Raw genomic sequence first — 19,648 nt, forward strand, 5'->3', positions numbered from 1 at the left:
ACAACACAGACTGAGAAAGCATTGCCGTGCACGCCAGCTGATTAACATGAAGTTACTGAATCAGCAAGCGGATGAGTGAACACAGAAAGAGCTCGTGCCAGTCTGAGGACCTCACCTGTAAGAATGTCGGGATTGGCAGCACTGTTCTTTCCAATTAGAGAACCCTTTTTCTAATTACAGAGTGTGTGTGTGAATTCTCCCATAAGGAAGCGGGGCTTTCTAATAACAAGAAGGATCACTCGCCAAGCTCTTGTTATACGCAAGAGGTACTGTGGTGGATACTTACAATATTCCCCAGTCTTAGCTGCAGATGAGGCCTCAGCACAAGGTCACAGAATTAGTTAAGTGACAGAGTCAGAATCCGCATCTGTACACACTGATCTAAAGCCTGGTTCACAATTGTGGACTAGTGTCTAAACCTTAAAACATCAGCCTCTGTGGCAGATAGTGGGCACTGTTACACGTGACTGCCTCTGAAAGCTGGGGAAGGGCGAAGCCAGTGGGGGCTGCAGAGCCACGATTTGGAAGTGTTAGAGGAGGTGGCCCAACTTCACATGATAAAGGGTGGAGGGACAAAGTGGGACTTACTTCCGTGTGCTTAATGAATGAGCAAGCTTGAGCTAGTTAGTCCGTTCTGGACTTTTAGGTATGTGGGTATAGGAGGATATGTGAGTGTCTTTTGTTTTAAAGTAGTTTCTGCACTGCAGATAATAGAAGTGAGTCAGAGCGATGGTCGTTCCTAGCCATCAGGTAAGATAGAAATAGTCTGAGCAGGTTTTGAGCACTCTCCAGTGTGGTTAATAATGGCACTGGGATCCTTGGTGTCCTTCAAGCTTCCAGCTAATATAGAAAACCACCACTCTTGGTCATTTGGGTGGAAGCCGTCCCTTTCCTTAGTCTTCTGACACTCGTCACTTGCCGCTAATCCTCTTCCTCGGCCACCTCTGGTCTTCACTCTGGTACACTGATGCATTTTTAACCCAGGATGAGGCAGCTGGAGAAGATCATCAGTACATCCTCCAGTCCCTGACTGAAGAGCCAAGAGCCCGGCTATATAAAGCTGTGACCTGCTTAGAGACAGTGAGGAGGCGTGACTCCCAGGGCAGGGCACTGTGGGAGACCAGCCCCCATACTTATTTACCCCAGGAACTCTTGAGGATTGAGGAATAAGAGACTCAGAAATCGAGAGGAAGAGAAACAGAAAAAACACAGGATAGACTTGGGTGGGCCTGGATCCTTATCTACCAGCCCAGAACTTTATTCCAAAGGTCTATTTATAACAATGCAAAGGGGTGGAGCAAAAGACCTCCCCCTTACTAGTTACAGTCACCTGGTACCCAGGCCTGTGGTCCAGTCAACCTCTTACGCAGTTCTGTTGGGTACAGCCACTAGGAACCCTAGTGGGCTCCAACCGGACACGCTCTCTCCTGTGTCAAACCTCTACTTTCTTTCTCCAGATAGAACCAGGTCCTTCATCTTCTCATAGTCAGCCTTTTGATCTTTTCTCTATAGGTGTCTACCATTTACTTGCTTCAAGAACTGTTATATGTGGACTTCTAAAGCCCATATTTTTAAGTCCAAGACCAATCATATGAGGCTTTTATTTTGAGTTGGACATATATGTGGTTTTAAATCTTATTGAATCACTTAAGAAACATGTGCTTCCTTGGAATTCCTCAAAAAATTAAAAAAAAAAAAAACCTTCAGCAACTGCTGAGCTGTCCCTGATATTCACTCAGATCCTGTCTCCTCAAGGAATGGGTGGCCCAGGGCTCCATACCTTCTGTAGACTTACTATCCATGGGGCATGAGATTCCATCAGAATTTTGGCTCACTGGGTCTTCTGTGTTTGTGGTGCTGGCTTCCCAAGCAAGCCAGAGATAAAACAATTCCATCTTAAATAATGTTAAAGTAAGTAGGACGTCAACCTATATAGTAGTATTAAAGCATCAGTGGCCTGGGCTCTGTCTGCCTCCTCATCCACATACAGTCCTGAAGCTGGGTCTCTAGCAGGGGTGATGTTTATGCCACAACTGAGGGTGGCAGTGAGGGAAGACAAAGGTGTGGGTGACACAAAACTCCATGAGAATCACAGACAGTCCCTGTTTACCCAGCACACAGATCGAAATACCTCCCAGTGTGTGTCATAGTCAGCAAGGGGTCTGCCGTGCTGGGGATGATTTCCTGAAACTGAGACCTGCTGACACTCAGCCAAGCCTGGTCTGGAAAACCAAGAAGTCCTATTTAGTTTCTGTCACCGTTTTCTGAGCCACACTGATGGGTAATTAGTGACATATAAAGTTCTGTTGTTCTCTCTCATTTCCCTGGAAGATCCCAGTGTTGGTTTCCTGTGCTCCACAGTCACGACAACGTGGCTGAACTGAACGTTCAGTTTTAAATCAATGGAAAGGGCCCCTGTATCTTCCCGCCCCTTTCATTCCTCCCACACATAAAGACTATCTCCTTCCATCACGTTCTTCCTGGCCACCGAGCATGAAAGCGTTTGTTTGTTTTTGTGTTGGGTTGATACCTCTGGGAACCAATGGTGCCTCGCACTGTCCTGGAAAAGGTGCTCTGACACTGGAGCGCGCACTTCTCGGGTTCCAGGACCCACTGTTTTAGATTCTGAGCATTCTTGTAGCCCCAGAGGGAGAAAAAATAAGCCATGTTTCCTTGGGAAATGTATGTGTCTGGGCCACTGACAACATGACAATCTTAAACCGGATTTCCAGGCCTCTACAGTTACACTATGCCAGTAACAATATGTGTATTTAGACTCTGGAATCCAAGGGCACACGTGTGAAAATCCTAAACAAAGTGCACTCCATGAGTGTTCTTGGCTCTCGGGCTGAGCACTGGGGGTTGTTAGTCAGGCTCCTGCTGTGGTAATCGACTGCAGGCGAGGGTGTGCTCACACGGGGAGACTCGTGCTCTGCTCAACCTATTTCCTACGTTCAGGAGAATGGCTGTGGAGTGGCTGTAAATCCCACAGCAACTGGTAGGGTGGAGCACCACACTTTCAATACACGGAGCAGCAGTGCTCTGTCAGGCAATTAGAAGACAGAGCAAGGACGGCAGCTAAGCATTCATCACCTGCTACTTCCTCCTGTTGATCAGAACAAGCAGCACTCCATCACCCATGTCTGCAGAGCTGTCTGGTAGCCACTGGGGGGGACAGAGAAGACATGAGGCCCCTGCGTCTGAGCCTAACGCCTACTTCATTTCATGAGTGTTTTGCACAATTCAGGATATATTGCTGCTTTTATCAAAGTAGTCTCCGGAAGTTAAAAAAAAATGATAAATCTCTCAGCAAACACATGTAAATAAAATCAAACACAATTGTTATGAAATCTATTAATGAGGAGAGTAGATGGCAAGGCAGGCTGGAAGAATGACATGAGGGAAGTTTAGGTAGGTGGTGGGTAAGTAAGTAGACAGGTAGATGACAAATGGTGACAGACACATAGACATTCATGATGAAAGTGAAAAGGAAATGATTGCCAGATTAGATGCAGAGTTCATTGATGTCCCCACAAGGCGATCAAATAGTATTCCTAAGGATTAGTTTTCCTTGGGCAGAAATTCTCTGTGCTTCAACCAGACTTTTGAAAGATTTTTACCAGCTTCCTACAACCTCTGTAGAGGAAAGGGTGTCTGCTGTGCTGGACAGGGCCCTTCTGGTGACATCAACGAGACCCACTTTTCTAGCTTGTTTTCAGTTTGGGATATTAAACACTCACTTTGTAGATTAAGCCATTATCTTAATGGTTGTGATATGGAGCTAAATGCAAAAACAATCCTGTAGAAGACTTCAGAAGTTCCCAGCTCTTGCATGCTGTGTACAATGCATTTGGCAAATGTTGTGCCTTGTGCACCGGCTTCCTTAGTAGGGGGTTCCCTTGAAGCTCTTCTGGCCTGCCGAAGAGCCAGGCAAGCTAACTAAGCCTGTGTGTGTTCTAACTCTATCTGATATTTTCCAAGCAAATCAGCTTGGTATACGTTTTAGTAAGATGCTAACAGTCATTGCTAGTTTTGACTAAAAGGTCTTTGGGGCTTACCAAAGAAAGAGGTAAGAAGGTGTCAGAGTCCGTTTGGAACTCCAGGCAGTTGTGAGCTGCTACATGTGAGTGCTGGACACAGAACCTCTGTCCCTCAGAAGAGCAAAAAATGCTCTTGGCCGCTGAGCCATTTCTCTAGACCTTGGGCTTGGGGTTTTGCAGTGGTCCCTTTATCAGTAGGCAGAGCCCAAGATGCATCCCGAGGTGGATTTGGTCTCTCATGAAGTTAGCTGTTTATCTGCTCATCTTCTTGCTTGCAGGGCTTTTTCCGCCGAAGTATTCAGAAGAACATGATCTACACTTGCCACCGAGATAAGAACTGTGTTATTAACAAAGTCACCAGGAATCGATGCCAGTACTGCCGTCTGCAGAAGTGCTTTGAAGTGGGAATGTCCAAAGAGTGTAAGTGGAATCTCAAACATGAGATCCCCCCCCCCCTGTTTACCTTATCTACAACATGTTTGCTCAGTTTCTAAGATCAAATCATGAAGAATGTTCACATGTGACATTCAGATATGGTACTAAAGGCGTGCTGCCCTGGACAGGTATAAACAGAGATGACAAGAAAATAAGATAACCGTGAAGATTTCCTGATCAAGCTTGAATGATAGTTGGTGAAAACCGGGTCATAGGTGTTGTGGCCGCGGGTTCCATACGGGTTCCTGACCGGGTAGGGCTCCGGAGTCGACCGTCAGAGCAGCCATGCACTCCCTCATACCCTTGTCCTGACAGTGGGGATAACGGCCTTTGTAGCATGGGGATGCCTGAGATGAAAAGTCGGAATACTAGTGCAAGTATGAACTGCCTCTTTGTAGATGGTATAAATTTGTTTTGGAAGGAACATTTGGGCATTGGGGACACTGACATTTTTCTCAAGTTGGATTAATTTTTCTCTTCTAAGCCATTCCTTCCCAACAAAAATAACAAAAATATTTAAATAAACTAAAAATAGCTTATTGAGCCATAAACATCTGATAATAGGGAGTTGATTGTCTATGCATTAACGTAAACAGATGTCATAGATACAGATTTTGTTCATTATATTTTCTCCTTGATACTTTTACACAGAAAAGAATGTGATGGCATGTAGCTCGGCCAGCAGGCCTGAAACAGCATAAGGATGTGTCCCAGGTGAATGGCTTGGGTAGCAGGCAGAAAAAAAACCACAGGGATGAGTCACTAGGGAAGGTGCTAGAAGATGCTTTTGTCCTCCAAGAGCATGGGACAAGAAGCCAAGAACCCTAACCAGTCCATGATTTTACTGTGCATCAGAAGAGCTGTGCTATGAACCAAAGACTTTTCTTGGAGATTAGATCCGGGAAATCTAGCCCTATGGAGAAGCCTGGGCTAAGGAAAGGGAGCCCGGTGGCTAATAGCACAGCTCCAAGGGTGCCTGGCTTCTTCTGCTACCGATGCCAGGAACTGCAATGGCTGCTTCTCAGGAGTCACATGCATGCTTCTTAACACTGCTCCCGTACCTTCCCCTTTCCTCTCTGCTTGGTTTCTACTCTTTGGGATTAAGATTGACACAGTTAATCTTATGCCAGCCATAGTTCTCAGTTCCCTGCGTGTACCTAGGCCAGTCTCAAGACACACAATTCGAAACTCATTCTTAGAACAGACAGGTGTGCTGTTCTTCCCGACGCATGTGAACCAGAAATCATGTGTGCACAGGAAGTCATATGCAGGACAGAGTGGGCCCTCTAATGGAAGCAGGTGACAGAAAGCAAGTGACAGCAGCCCTGCATGCAGTGCCAGCCACCCCATGACCTTCACCTCCACCTGATTTCATTGTGTTCACCAAGGTACCCATTGTGGCCCTCGGAGCTGACGGCCTATCCCCAGGAACAAGCGTGGGCTGGGCAGCCAGTGTGAAGGGTTGTGTGCACACCACTCCCTCTGGTCAGCTCTGTCTGCAGAGAACAAATCACGTGGCCACTCACTTTCCAGCCACTTGATCTATCCAGACTCCTGAGCAAGTGAGTTACTAGAGAGCAAGAAATGTGGAGCTGTGACATTGATGTTCAATTATCTTAGGACTGACCTTTCACCCCTGCCGGGAAAAGCCTGCTGACCTGAATGACCATGTTATTTACATAAGTGACACCAGGAGGGTCACCTGATGTTCTTTTTCTTGGGTTGACACCCATGCCATGTTATTTACCCGGGTGACACTTGGCAGGTCACCTGATGACTCAGTTTTGGTCCTGTCGCCACGGAGGTCACATGCATTTCTGTGGGAGGATGTCAACTCAAACTAAGATTATAAATGAATAAATCAGAGGTGAACTTGGGGAAAATCAGTAGTTTCGTATTTGCTTTGTGTGGGCTGCAGACCCGTTTCCTGCTTGTGTTACTTAAAACCCATATCCGGCATCCCTGTCAAAACTGGCAGCTTAGTTGGCAATTAAAAAAAATAATGTTTACACCCCAGGAAAACTCAGCTTCAACTCTCAAGGAACTTATCACCTTAATTAGATTTAAAAATATAGAAATGGGAAGAAAATGGGATCATTATGTCCAACTACACAAAAATAAATACGTTTTTCTTAGAAGGAAAGTGGAAAGGAAATAAGTACTTGGGCTACAGAAATTGAGAGTCTAATGGAGTATTTTTAAAGCTGAAACAGAAGAAAGCAGACAAGTATGAGAATTGTAATCAATTATCCCACCCCATACATAATGAAGAGGAGCCCAGGGGTAATAGAAGCTTCTGGAATGTTAGAACTGAAAAGGGATCTTGGGGATTGGTTTCACTTGCTTGACACCTAAGTGCACCAGCACACAGAAGGACCAGCAGGTCACCCCAGCAATCCCTTCCTGTAGAAGGAGAACCAACTCTCCAGTTCAAGCCTGCCTCTTTTCCTCACCCCGTTTCTTGGCAACTTTAATACTCCTGTTCAGTTCCAGCCATGGAGCTTGTGGATTTGTTAGTTACTCGGCAAGATGCTGCCCAGGGGAAGGGCCTGAGATATGGCCAGTGTCCTCCAAGAGTGTGGAGCAAAAAGCCAGGCCCCTCATCCATAGTCCTGTTGTGGGTTGCAAGAGGTCTTAGATTTGATATGTAGAAAACAGAGTACCAGGAGAGGCCTAAGCCTGATGTCACTGATGTCTTCATCCCATGGCTGAGTGCTGCTGTCACCTTCCTTCTTGGGAAGCTATTCCTTGTGACTGACAAAGATGGTCACCAGCAGCTCCAGGCTTGCCTTCCTGGAGGAGGGAGGGAGTAGTGTCAGTGAGTGAGGGTGGGAGGGAGACAGAGACAGAGACAGAGAGACAGACCTGAATCATCGTCATGCCAGCACAGTCTAGGCTGGGTCCTGTTGGTCTGACTGAGTCAGACCCCTTTATGAACACATGGCTGTCTGTTGTCACTGGTATATGACCTATGCCAGCCCCTCAAGCCCAGGACTGAGGTTTACTCTACCCAAGTAAGTGGGCCAAAATCATGAAGAAACTATCCCTTAGCATGTAATAAAAAAAAAAATAGGAGTGAGTGGTGTAGCTAAGTGGAAAAGCCCTTGTCTAGTGTGCCCATGACACTGGATTCATCCCCAGAACTGACATGACATCATGTCTTCTATAGACATCAAACTCCATAGTGCTGATCTCAGACCATCCTTTAGTTCTTCATTCTGATTTTCTTTCTTAATTCCTTTTCTTTCTTTCTTTCTTTCTTTCTTTCTTTCTTTCTTTCTTTCTTTCTTTCTTTCTTTCTTTCTTTCTTTCCTTCCTTCCTTCCTTCCTTCCTTCCTTCCTTCCTTCCTTCCTTCTTTCTTTCTTTCTTTCTTTCTTTCTTTCTTTCTTTCTTTCTTTCTTTCTTTCTTTCTTTCTTTCTTTCTTTCTTTCTTTTTGTTTTTTGAGACCAGGTCTCATGTAGCCCATATCTGCTTTGAACTCACTATATAGCTAAGACCTTCCTTCCTCTGTCTATCTTGAGTGCTAACATGTCACCATGTTAGCATGCCGTGACATGTTAGCATGCCTGCTCCTCTTTATTCTTTATGTTTGTTGGGGACCAAAGAAATCTAAGAAGCATGTTACAGTAGTAGCTAACTCACTATATATATATATATATATATATATATATATATATATATATATATATATCTGTGTGTGTGTGTGTGTGTGTCTCCAGATATTGCATTAACTGCTTTTTATTTCCTAGCATAAATTAGTTATGCAAAATGATTAGCTTCATAATAAATTTTTTGACTATATCATATACTTTGCTTATCTTCACACACACACACACACACACACACACACACACTGCATTCTCTTGTCCCTAGTCTCCTGCCCACTGTTCACTTCATCTTCCTACGTGGTCTCCAGGAGAGATGGCTCAGTGGTTGAGAATAAGAGACCTGTTCTTCCAAGTTCAGTTCCCAGCACCTGTATGAGAGTGGCTCACAAATGCTTAGAACTCTAGCCGCAGGTGTTCCAGTGCCTTATTCTGGCCTACTTAGGCACCTGTACTCATGAGGGCAAACCTACTCTCAGATGTACACAGATCATATAATTTTAAAAGTAAAGGATAAATTTTAAGTAGCCTCCATTTTACTTTTATGCCAGAGAAAGAGAGACAGAGACAGACAGAGAGACAGAGACAGAGACAGAGACACAGAGAGAGAGAGATGAGAGAGATAAAGGGAAAACATGTGAAACGTGAGGTTGTGGTTGTTTTCTGAGTCTGGCTTGTTCTGACTAACGTGATGATGTCCATTCATCCATTTTCCTACACATGACATAATTTCATTCTTTATGGCTGAATAAACTCTGTTATTGTGTAAACCCCACCTTTTTGTCCAATATCTGCTCATCTGCAGATTGGCACCAAGGCTGCTGTGTGTCCCTGTTACTGAGAATCACTCTTCCCATCCCACTGGCCCTCACCACAGCCCCAGGAGACACATTACTTAGAACCCTCCCTTCCTTTTATTCTTTATGGCAACTGAGATTCACAGAAGGTGATCGTTGTGCTCAGGGTAACACAATCGACGAGCAACAGTGCTGGGATTTACACTGTATTTATTTATTTATCTCTGTGTGTGCATGTACATGCATGTGCTTGTACACACACATACGTGTACACCAATCATGGCCCATGAGTGGAGGCCAGCGGACAGTCTGTAGGAGTCAAGTCTCTCCTCTGCGGTGTAGGTACCAGGGATCAAACTCAAGCTGTAAGGCTCATCAGCCAGCACCTTTCCCCCGAACCCTCTCGCTGGCCATAGTAGAAGTAGGTTGATTATAAAGTCTGTATTCAAACTGAAATATATACTGCATGCCATAAAAAGCAGCTTTTAAAACTCGGAATTCCTTTTTCTGCCCTGTTTTATTGCCAGCGGTTAATAAAACAATCAGCACACTGCTTGCTCTATATTAGAGATGTATTCCCTAGAATACCATGTGAAAATTTAATTCTGATAGATCAAATTTGATTTTAAATGTGTAAAGGGATTTGCTAGTAAAAAGTACTCCTCCATAGTCCACTGAAGCACTGGAGTTGTCTCTACAGCTTTCTCGTGGTAAATGCTGGAGGGTCTTGTATTTTCTGAGGGGTTGACAGGCTGAGAGAGGCCTCTTTGCAGTCATCTGCCAGAGCACAGAATTTGAGAGTGCTAATGGTGAGTGGGAAGAATCGATTTTAGCAGCCATTCCAAGAGTTTATGGAGACTCAGAGAAGAAGCCACCGAAGCAAGGGGATGCCAAGCTGCAGGAAGAGCTCCCGAGGGGCTCAGCGGCCGTGCCTTAAATAAAAGCAAGAAATACAGAAAAACAGAATACACACCAGGGTCCTTCCCCATCCTCAGCACCACTGTAAAAATTGCCAGCCTGGGCTACTTAGCTATTAATATATAGTGACTGCTGGGCTAGCTTGGGATACTGTGTGAGACCCTGTCCCAAGAGAGACAGTGAGTGAAGGATGAGTGTAAAGAGAAGTCAGACAAGCTTCAGCTATGGAAAAGCAGCTAATGTCCGCCATGGTGACAGATTCAACAGGACACTGCTCTTGCCATGGCCACAGAACAAGCTGGACTGCTAGGTTGCTTGCATAAGTCCAAGTGAGTAGTTCAGAGCTTTAAGCCAAAGCTTTTATTTTTATTTGTACTTATTTATTTATTTTTAGGAAAAGCACTTCACAGTCCAGGTCCTTTACTTCTTGTTGTACATTAGGTCATGAATTCATGTGGAATGGGCTCCGGCCGCTCAGGCTCCTTCCTGTCAGTCCTCACAAACTGTGCTTCTCTGGGCGGAGTGGGCTGGCGCTTCAACTGAACCCAGGTGCCCTTCTCTTTGGCTTCCTTTTTTCTTCTGATCATTTTCTTCCCTCACTTCAGGAAGTTGTCTCAGCCCTTAGGGTACTTGACATGCTCAATCTGCACATTAATTCTTTTGGCAAGAATCTTGTCCTTAACTTGCTTGTTCACAGTGATGCCCACGGCATGCTGGGTGACATTGTAGACTCTTCGTTTTTTTGCCATGGTAACACTGTTGGGACATTCCTTTTTGAACAGGGACCATTCCCTTGATGTCTACAACTCCTCAAAGGCCCAGAGAACATGAGCGAGTGCCCTCCTCTTAACCTGTGTTTGTAACTTTGGCGAATTACTGGAAGTTGGCTGCCGCAGCCTGGCAAAGCTTTTATTTTTTACAGTCTGCACCTTTTAAGAACTTAAAATTTGTCTATGTAGGCCGTGACATCTTAGGAACTGTCAAGATGGAACCGTGTAGCTGAGGGAAGTGCCAGCCAGGGGTTCTGGTTGTCGTCCACTTGCGCCCACGTGCTGTGAAAGGCCAGCTACTCTGAGTGGCCAGCCCAGGGCTCTCCTGCGCTATGCACCGCCACTCTGTCACCTCAGCTTGCGCGCCTTCCCACAGACCAGGCTCCAGCCATGCTGGCCTATGCTGCACTGTGAATGTGAGCCTCTGTTGGCCTCATTCCTCCTCCTACTGAACTCCAGCCTCTCCTTATATCTTTCCTCTTGGAAGCCCCATCCCATACCTTCCCATAGTGCTTTGCACACACCTCTACAACCCACATTATTACTGTATTTCTGTGCAAGACTCCCACTTTGTTTATAAACTCTGGAAAAATCGCTTCTCTGCCTCTTGGCTACAAGTGAAGCTCATATACATCCAGAATATAATTTTCCCCTATTTCCATCTCTTAGCTCCTTTCTACTCACCAAACTTCTTCCCAGAGAGTCTCTCTCCTTCTTTCATGCCTTTGTGTATGTGTGGTTGACCACCGCACCACTGCCTTAATTAGGGTGGCGTGCATGAGCATGGGGGAGGGTTATTGACTTGAATAAGGGCAGCTTACCAGAGGCCAAAGACCAAGGAACATGCCTCCCCCTCTCCCAACCACCATTAAGGGCCTGTAGTTCCTTAGGGAAGGGTGGCGACCTTATGAGCCCTTCCCCCATGAGTGATGGCATGTTGATGGGCCAGGCTTGTACAGAGCTTTTGCAGGTAGCCGTTGCTGCTGGGGCACGGTGAGCCCCCTGGTGTAAACGCATGTCCAGTCTAGAAGACAGCCAGCTTTCCCAGCACCCCACCCCCCACCCCCCAGCTCTGCATTCTTCCCATCCCTCTTCTTCAGTGTTTGCTGAACCCTGGAGTGGGTGGTAGTGATGTATTTTGGGCTGAGCACTGATGAGTCACTTTTTCTCAGCACTTTGGCCAGTTTTTAAGGATAACCTTGAGCACCTCTCTGGCCTGACTTGCTGTAAAGTTGTCCAACACAAAAGAACTCTGGGTGGGTCCATCTTTTCGGTCAGCATTCACTTACCTGTTAGCGCCCAGAATGGAGCCGGAGTGTGCACACACAGCTCAGCATGACTTTAGAACTGATACTTTTAATCCTGAGCGGATGACAGTTCCTATGACCAGTTTCTTCCTCCAGTGTCTCGTTAAACAGAGAAAAGGTGTTGAGCAGAGCAGGCTTCTTGCAGAACTTACTCTTCCCAGCTGGGGCGCCTCAGGTGGGAAGGTGTGGGATGCAGGGATCACCTGCACCAAACCTCCACAAACTGTTCACTGACAGGAAAGGGGACCTTAAGCACTGGGCTCAGGAGGTTGTGAGGAAAACCAAGGAAGAATCATGCACAACGATGACTTTTATGCTGAGGTTGGGGGTCAGTAGTGGGCTGAGATGCTCCAGCCCATAGCCAAGTGTCCATGGCCTTTTCACTCAGAGACCCCCATCTCATACCAACAACACAGACTTTCAGAGGGTCTCCAACCTGTTTGTTACATTTCTGCTTTTCTTACTTAAAACTGTAGGCTGCAGATTGAGGGAGGCTACCTTTTTGGATGGCGTTCTGAGGTCATGTCTAAGTGGCCTATGCTTTTGAGTATGGGGCTAAACATCTTTGATTTTGTACACACACACACACACACACACACACACACACACACACACACACACACTGTTTAGTGTCTATGTCACATGTCATTGTGATTTTTTTGGTGTTTTTTTCTTTTCATTCTGTGGCAGTTTCATGAGTGAATTTATAGAAAGAACAACTGAATAATCTTCAAATTTAAGAGTCCCTAAACACTCATTGAGGCCTTCGCATTTGAGGTATGTTGACCTTAAAAACACCCCCTTACAAAGTCTCTAAATTCTGAGGTACACATGCAATATGACCACTCCCAGGGCAGGTTTACCTCGGACAAGACCCCTGTCCTGACCCTGTGCTGATTCACATTCAAACAAACTCTCACCCCAGCACGATCACCATGAATGGACTACAGACTCCCCTCGTGTGCCCACTGGCTCCCCTGCCGGCTTGTCCAGGCCTAATGACAGGGAAATCCCATGGTAAGTTTCCCTGTGTACTCAGGAGTTTCCATAACAATCATCATCTGGGTGGGTGATGTCTTTCTAATTTTAGTTTATTTCCTCATTCATCCCTCGTTGCCACCCAGCTTATAACTGCTTTTGCAGATTTTCTACTCTGCAGAGATGAGCCATTAGTAACCCTCACCTTTTGCTCCATGGCCTGTTGATCCCCCTCGAACCCCAAAAGCAAGTGAGAAGCTGGGAGATGAATGCCTACCTATGACAGTCCAGGAAGTAAAACTGCACCTTCTATCTGGGCCCTGGTCTTGTGACCACACGCTAGGACATTCCTTCAGCTTTACCGACCGTTCTCACCACTGCCTTCTCTCCCGAGAGAGGGCACTTGGTTCAGCCTCCCCTTAGAGACCAGGCATTCCTATCACACAGCAGGCCAGAGCAGGAAAAGGCGAAAGGGCTTTGCATTGTTCCGAACAGGCAGCTTTCTGGCCGCCCTCCTGCCAGTAGCGGAGCAAGCTGCCCTGCCCTGAGGACTCCCCTGCCACGTTGCAGGGCCACGTAGACCACAAGTGTGGGGACTGTGCATTTAATGCTGTGTCTCGCAACACAGTAGGTGATAAGCACAGCCGGTCTCTTGCTGTTGGTGGGGGGTGACAGCTTCATGCCACTGCCTAGCTGTCGGTGGCTGTGACCAACAACCTGCATGAAGCACTGCAGGAGGGGAGTGGGAGCCTTTCTTCAGGTTTTTGTAGTGACACTGGGTAGGTGGGCAGCCCCAAATGTTGTGCTAAAGTGCCCATAGCAAAGCTCCTGAGCCCCATTTCTAAAGGGAATGCCTGCCTTCCTCCTTCTGCCCGCTGAGGGGCAGATGGCTCATTTGCCTGGAGTTGCCTACATGTATAACCAAATAATGGGACAGTATCTGAGGGTCCTAGAACCCAGCTCCAGGGATCTCTTCCTGGGTCAGTTAGAATGACGGGGGAATCATCAGAATCTCTCGGCTGAACCATGGTCCCTTCCACCACGCCCCTCTCTCGGCTCTACCGGCACCTTCCTCTCCCTCAGCAGGAACTTGTGGCTTACCATTATCTCCTTTGTCCCAACCACATCCTGCCCACACTTGGTCCTCCTCTTCAGGACAGCTACGTGAGACACCAGCAGCAGCGGAGGGCATGAGTGCAGCCTAGGGCTGAGTAAGGTCACTGAGTCCCTTATCTGAGTCCCAGCCTCCTGGGACTGTGGGTCGCGCCGGGTAGGACAAAGGACAGGGAGATGGACTCTCTGCTCTGAGGCCCAGAGGCCTGCTGCTATTACTTCTCTCTTTGCTATAGCAAGTACTTGACAGGAAGCAACTCAGTGGAGGAAGGAATTGTTCTGGTGGAGGGTAGGCTCCATCACGGCAGGAAAGCCAAGTGAAGGGAGCAGCCCTCGCCTGGGATGGTGGGAGGGTGAGGTTGACGGCTCACATCTGAGCAGATCAGAAAGCAGCAGCTTGGATACTGGCATTCAGCTGCCTTTCTCTTTTCCCCCTTCAAAGTGAGTATGGAACTCCGGTCAGAGGATGGTACTGCCCACCTGCACCTTAGACAAACCCCTCTAGAAACACTTTCATGCAAACGCAGGGGTGTGCCTCTGAAATGATTCTGCCCCAGTCAGGGCGAGAGGCAAGCTGACAGTCACACTTCTGATCCACACTGGTGGTTTCTAATGCCCAGGATTCCTCCAGCCGCGCTCCTCTTCCCCGGTGATGCAGTTTCTGGCATGCTCTTCTGTATCCCGTCTACCTGTGGGGTTTAGTTCCCCAAATCACCAGGTTACCACTGGGGCATTTCTCCAACCACAGTCCATGCACACGAGACAACAATAACTTAAGGAGCGTGAACTTGCCCGGAAGAGCTTCAGGTCCCACAGTGAGTACTTCCCAGTGCGGGTCTCATGTCAGCGTCCAGTTTCAGCAATGCCAGGACATCCTTAATTAATAAGTCTCTACTCTCTCCTGATCTCACCAGCACACACGGAGGAAGGCAGTGAAACCCAGCTGAGACTAGTTGGATCGACTTCAGAGGCCTGCAGACTTTCTTAAGTGCCAGGGAGTAAATAGTTTAGGCTTGGCAGAACCCTCGGAGTCCCTTGTGACCCGAGTGTGGCTTTCTTCCAATAAAACTTTATTTACAAAAATAGGCTGTTGATCTGAAGAAACTGTTTTTTTTTTCCTATTTATGGCAAATGATATTACTTTCCTCTTTGTGGTGGCGCTGCATATGCTTCCTCTGCATTTTATTTAAGCAACAAGTAAATAAAATCAATTAAAAACAGAACCCTAAGTGTGGCTCTGTGAAATACCATGAAGATGGTGCTGCGAGGATTGGTATTTGAGACGTCCTGGTTTCTATATTGAAACAGCCTGGGGCTGGAGGCTGTAGTTCTGCAGTTGCTGGAATTTTCTCACAGGGCCACCTCTGTCTTGCAGAGCCTTCTTCAGCTCCAGAGCAATTCACAGCTGGAGAATAGGCAGGGGCCTTGCATGGTATTTGTGTATTCATTTGCGTGTGTTCATGTATACATGCACATGTGTGTCTGGGCACATGTACAGGTGTCCATGAATGTGGAGGTTGATGTCTTTCATTGCTCGCCATCTTATGTTTGAGATAAGATCCATCGCTGCAGGGTGGTGGTGCACACCTTTAATCCCAGCACTCAGGAGGCAGAGCCAGGCAGATCTCTGTGAGTTCAAGGCCAGCCTTGTCTACAGAGCGAGATCCAGGACAGGCACAAAAAAAAGAAAAAAAAAGCCATCACTGAACTTGGAGCTTGCAATTTGACTAGACAAACTGGTGAGCTCCAGGGTTACCCCTGTCGCCACCTCCCCAGCATTGGGATTACATCCATGTGGCACTGTCACCTGTTACACGGTGAGTGCTAGGGATCAAATTCAGTCCCCTGTATACACACAGCAATCCGTTATCCTCTGAGCCATCTCTGGCCCAGGTTGGAGCCTCAGGATTTGGATTTGGTCCCATGCTAACATAAGCAGGGGCCATGAGTGGGTGCTCATGTTGAGGGACGTTGAGCATCAGGTGAGTTGATGATGGAATGTGGGACCTGTGAAGGACATCCAGTTGCCTTGTGCCTCTAACTCCCCAGGAGCAACCAGGCAGAGCTGTGTCATACAGTGGGCACTTGGGCAGCCTGGATTCCGGCCCCTGCCCACCACCCAGTTCTCTGTAACTTTGACAGATTCCTTAATGTCTTGGGCCCTGGGCCTTTGGTTCTTAGTTCACAGCCTGAGGATAAGAAGAGCTCTTGTGGCTGTTGTGAGGGGTAGACAGTAACACAAGGCTGGAAACAGAACTTACTAAGAGCCAGCTCAATCTTTGGCTCTCCCCACCATGGTGCTAGGTGTGCCTGCCCCTTCCACCCCCCACCCCCAGGAGCACATTCCATCAGCAGAAATGTAAGCAAATGTACAGAACAACAAATGCTCTGGCTACCCCATAAGCCAAGTGCTCAAAACAAGAACGACCCTTGCATTTTAAATTCGCCCCAGGGGTTCAGCTTTATACCCATAAAGTGAAGTAATAGGTAGTCCAACCCATGACAGATCTTCCACCCCAAACCAGCTGATGCTATGCTGGTCAGGACTGATAGCTCATCATGGCTCCCAGATCAATCACCAGTGTCTCTGCATGAGAAGAACCCAGCACAGCCTCCAAGGCATGTCCACAAGAAACCAGTCTTCTGTGCCATCTCCGTTACCACATGCCCTGCACCCACAACTTTACGTGCCCCACAATTGCTGTAATCTCAAGGTCTGTATACTAGGCTTTCTCTCCTCAGTGCACTTACCCTGCTCTTTCTCTGGGGCCTCCTCTACCCTATGTGAACGAGGTCCATACCAGGCAGAGTCATGGAAATAGAGTCATGGAAATAGACCAGGGGACATGTGTGGGTCGCTCCCTCCTCTCCATGATGTGATATTCGCAATACCTCTGTTGAGATGACATTCAGAGTCAAACTTGTTCTTGAGTCCTGGAGATTCTCTCTCTCTCTCTCTCTCTCTCTCTCTCTCTCTCTCTCTCTCTCTCTCTCTCTCTCTCTCTCTCTCTCTGTGTGTGTGTGTGTGTGTGTGTTGTGAAAGAGTAAACTCTCCCCACAGTTACCCCTTGTGCTGGCTCCAAGCCTGGAAGGTGGGAACAGAGTCTGAGCCCAGGGCCTTATACTTAGCACAAAATGGAATGATCTGATGAGAAAGAGTGACTCCAAATTAGGGATGATGAATCAGGAGCCTTTCAGTCAGCTTCTCAAGAGCTCTTGAGAAGCTGAAGATTTAAATCACACAGAACTCAAGTAAAATGTAAGTTTAAGAAAGCTTCAGGCTTCAGTGATACAGTGAGCCAATGCTGTCTTCCCCGTTCCTCTGGAAGCTACCTCATGAAATGATGTCATGGTGCTTATTTCATGGTGGGCAAAAGCCGATAAAGCCAACCAATAGATCCCCACAGGAAAGACGTATGTCAACACACATGGATGCATGTGCCCACATGCATCTTCAAATCTGTAATTTGTTTGAGTGCACTATTATTTTATATAGTTCTGCTAAGAAAATAGCACCCCTTAAACTTGGATGCACTAAAGAAAGGTGGCAGGTGGTTTTGAGTAAGAGAGGGGGAAAGAAACAAAATATCCACCCTGTGAAAGGAAGGAGCAGCTCTCATTCTTGGCTGCAAATGCTCTGTTTTCGTCCTGAGCTATTTTTCACTCTGCTCTAAATAGACGTTGATAAAACCCCGTGCCCAAAGACGATCCCCAGCACAGAGAGCTGGCTGGATAAATACACAAGTGCGTCTAATAGCTGGCAGATGGCCCGTGTTTGGAAACAAATGCTTCCATGAAAGTAGCAGCCGGGAGTTCTCCCATGGCCCCTGGGTTCTGGGTGGTGAAGGGAACACTGTAAGTACCTTCTCCAGTGACGGGGACAGCCATTCTCTGGAGGGTGGCTACCTAAATTGCTCAATAAATCCACATGCATAACACAGTCTAGAGTATGGCTTCTTGGAGCGGCACCACACTTAGCCCCCCTGCCTCGGCCACTGTAAAACACTGGTTATCTCAGCGTGTTTCTCCCATGCTCTGCCTTTCCAGGCAGAGTGCAGACTTGAGCACTGAGGGGCTGGGGGAGCAGAGGCAGGTACGTTCAGTGTTGGAACCAGGGAAAGCCAGCATTGCGCCTGTTCGAGAGTAGTCCGCTTACCTTCCCAAATGTCCCGTAAGGCATTTTACCAGGGTGTGCTACCTCCATGGTTTAAAACAAAAAGAAATTTTATCTTCAAGGTGATTGAATGACGGAAATGTTATTGGTATGGGAATACGCACCCACTGTCCATCTTTATTAGTGGGGAAGAGAGTCATCCCATCAGTTGGTCTGACTTCTAATCCTGTTTTGATTCAGCAACATTGCTTAAATATTAAAACAGTGCTGAGAAAATTCACTGCCTCTTCAAAATAGAGCCATTTAGAAGTACACTTCCTCAGAGAAGACCGAAGTGGTTTCTGACACCAGCTGACTGAAGGCTTAATGATGCCAAGGAGAGAACCAAGTGTGAAATGTAGTGAGGGATGGACCCCACTTTGTTTCCTTGGGTGGGAACCATTTTCAGCTGAGTGGAAACTTGGCTGTGGAACCTGTGGACTTTGAACTCTCAGAAGACAGAGACCCTGCTGCCTAATGTGAACTCCTGACCCCAGTAACTCATGCTGCTAGTGGTTAGTTCAGGGAGAGGACCATCAGGGCTCCTGCTGGGCTTCAGGAGCAGCAGACACTTGGAAACAGCCTTCTCTACAGTCCTCAGGAGGATAACGATGTCCACGTCTTTAGAAGGCATTAATAATAGTGTTCTCCAGGTGACTATGTGTTCTTGTGATAGCATTATGTCATCAATTGAAACTACCCTAGAGAGACATACAAGAGCTGGTGAGAGGTGACGTCAGCAGAATTCTCATTTGTAGCTGGATATAAATCAAACAAAAGGTTGGAAAACCATTTGGCTTTGTTCTCTAAAGCCAAATAATATCACATAACCAGGAATGCTACCCCTAGGTGTGTAGGAATGAGCAAATAGGTATACAACACACACACACACACACACACACACACACACACACACACACACGCAAGCATACACGCAAGCATGCACGCACGCATGCACACTTGCAGCAAATTTTCCATACCAGTCAGACGTTCAGGAACCCATAAGTCCCTCAGCTGTAGATGTGGTTGTAAACAGTGACATGTCAAATATTGCAATGTGCACAGCAGCAGAAAAGAACCAACTCCATGGATAAGACAGACATCAAACATCATACTGAATGCACAAGTTCAGAAAAAAGGATAAATATTCTCTGGGACTCTGGGATTGCATTTGTTCAAATATTAAAAAAAAAAAAAAAAAACTAATCCCTGTGATGGTGCTGAGAATGGCTGTTTCCCCGGGAAAGAGGATGTTCCCTTCAAAGAGACACCTAGGAGCCTTGTGGTGAACTGGACACTATAGCCCTCAGCTAGGTGTTCAGGGTCACACACCTCTACTGCAGAGAAGGAGGAGCCAGGAGGACCGGGTGAGCTGTTTCTCCCGTCCAGCAAGGCATTAGCTGTGCTTGAGTAACGTGCTGTCATCTCACCAGAATGTCTTTGGTTTCTTCTGGTGCTGTTCATGGTGTTGAGATGGAACTCAGAGCCTCACACAGAAACAAGTGCTCCCCCAATGCCCCGTGTTCTTCT

The 19,648-nt window shown here is 46.9% G+C and overlaps 1 protein-coding gene across 7 annotated transcripts in view; it reads left to right on the plus strand.

Annotated features, from left to right (window-relative positions):
- The window catches only part of Rarb (retinoic acid receptor beta), a 347,580-nt gene that overhangs the window by 262,175 nt on the left and 65,757 nt on the right, over positions 1-19,648 (plus strand). For all 7 annotated transcript variants that reach the window (XM_076544465.1, XM_076544464.1, XM_042284363.2 and 4 more), the window contains one exon: positions 4,319-4,460. In XM_076544465.1, coding sequence (XP_076400580.1) covers positions 4,319-4,460 — 142 coding nt within the window. The remainder of the gene's footprint in view (positions 1-4,318; positions 4,461-19,648) is intronic.

This window comes from Peromyscus maniculatus, chromosome 9, assembly GCF_049852395.1.
Source record: "Peromyscus maniculatus bairdii isolate BWxNUB_F1_BW_parent chromosome 9, HU_Pman_BW_mat_3.1, whole genome shotgun sequence".
In the NCBI taxonomy this organism is placed as follows: domain Eukaryota; kingdom Metazoa; phylum Chordata; class Mammalia; order Rodentia; family Cricetidae; genus Peromyscus; species Peromyscus maniculatus.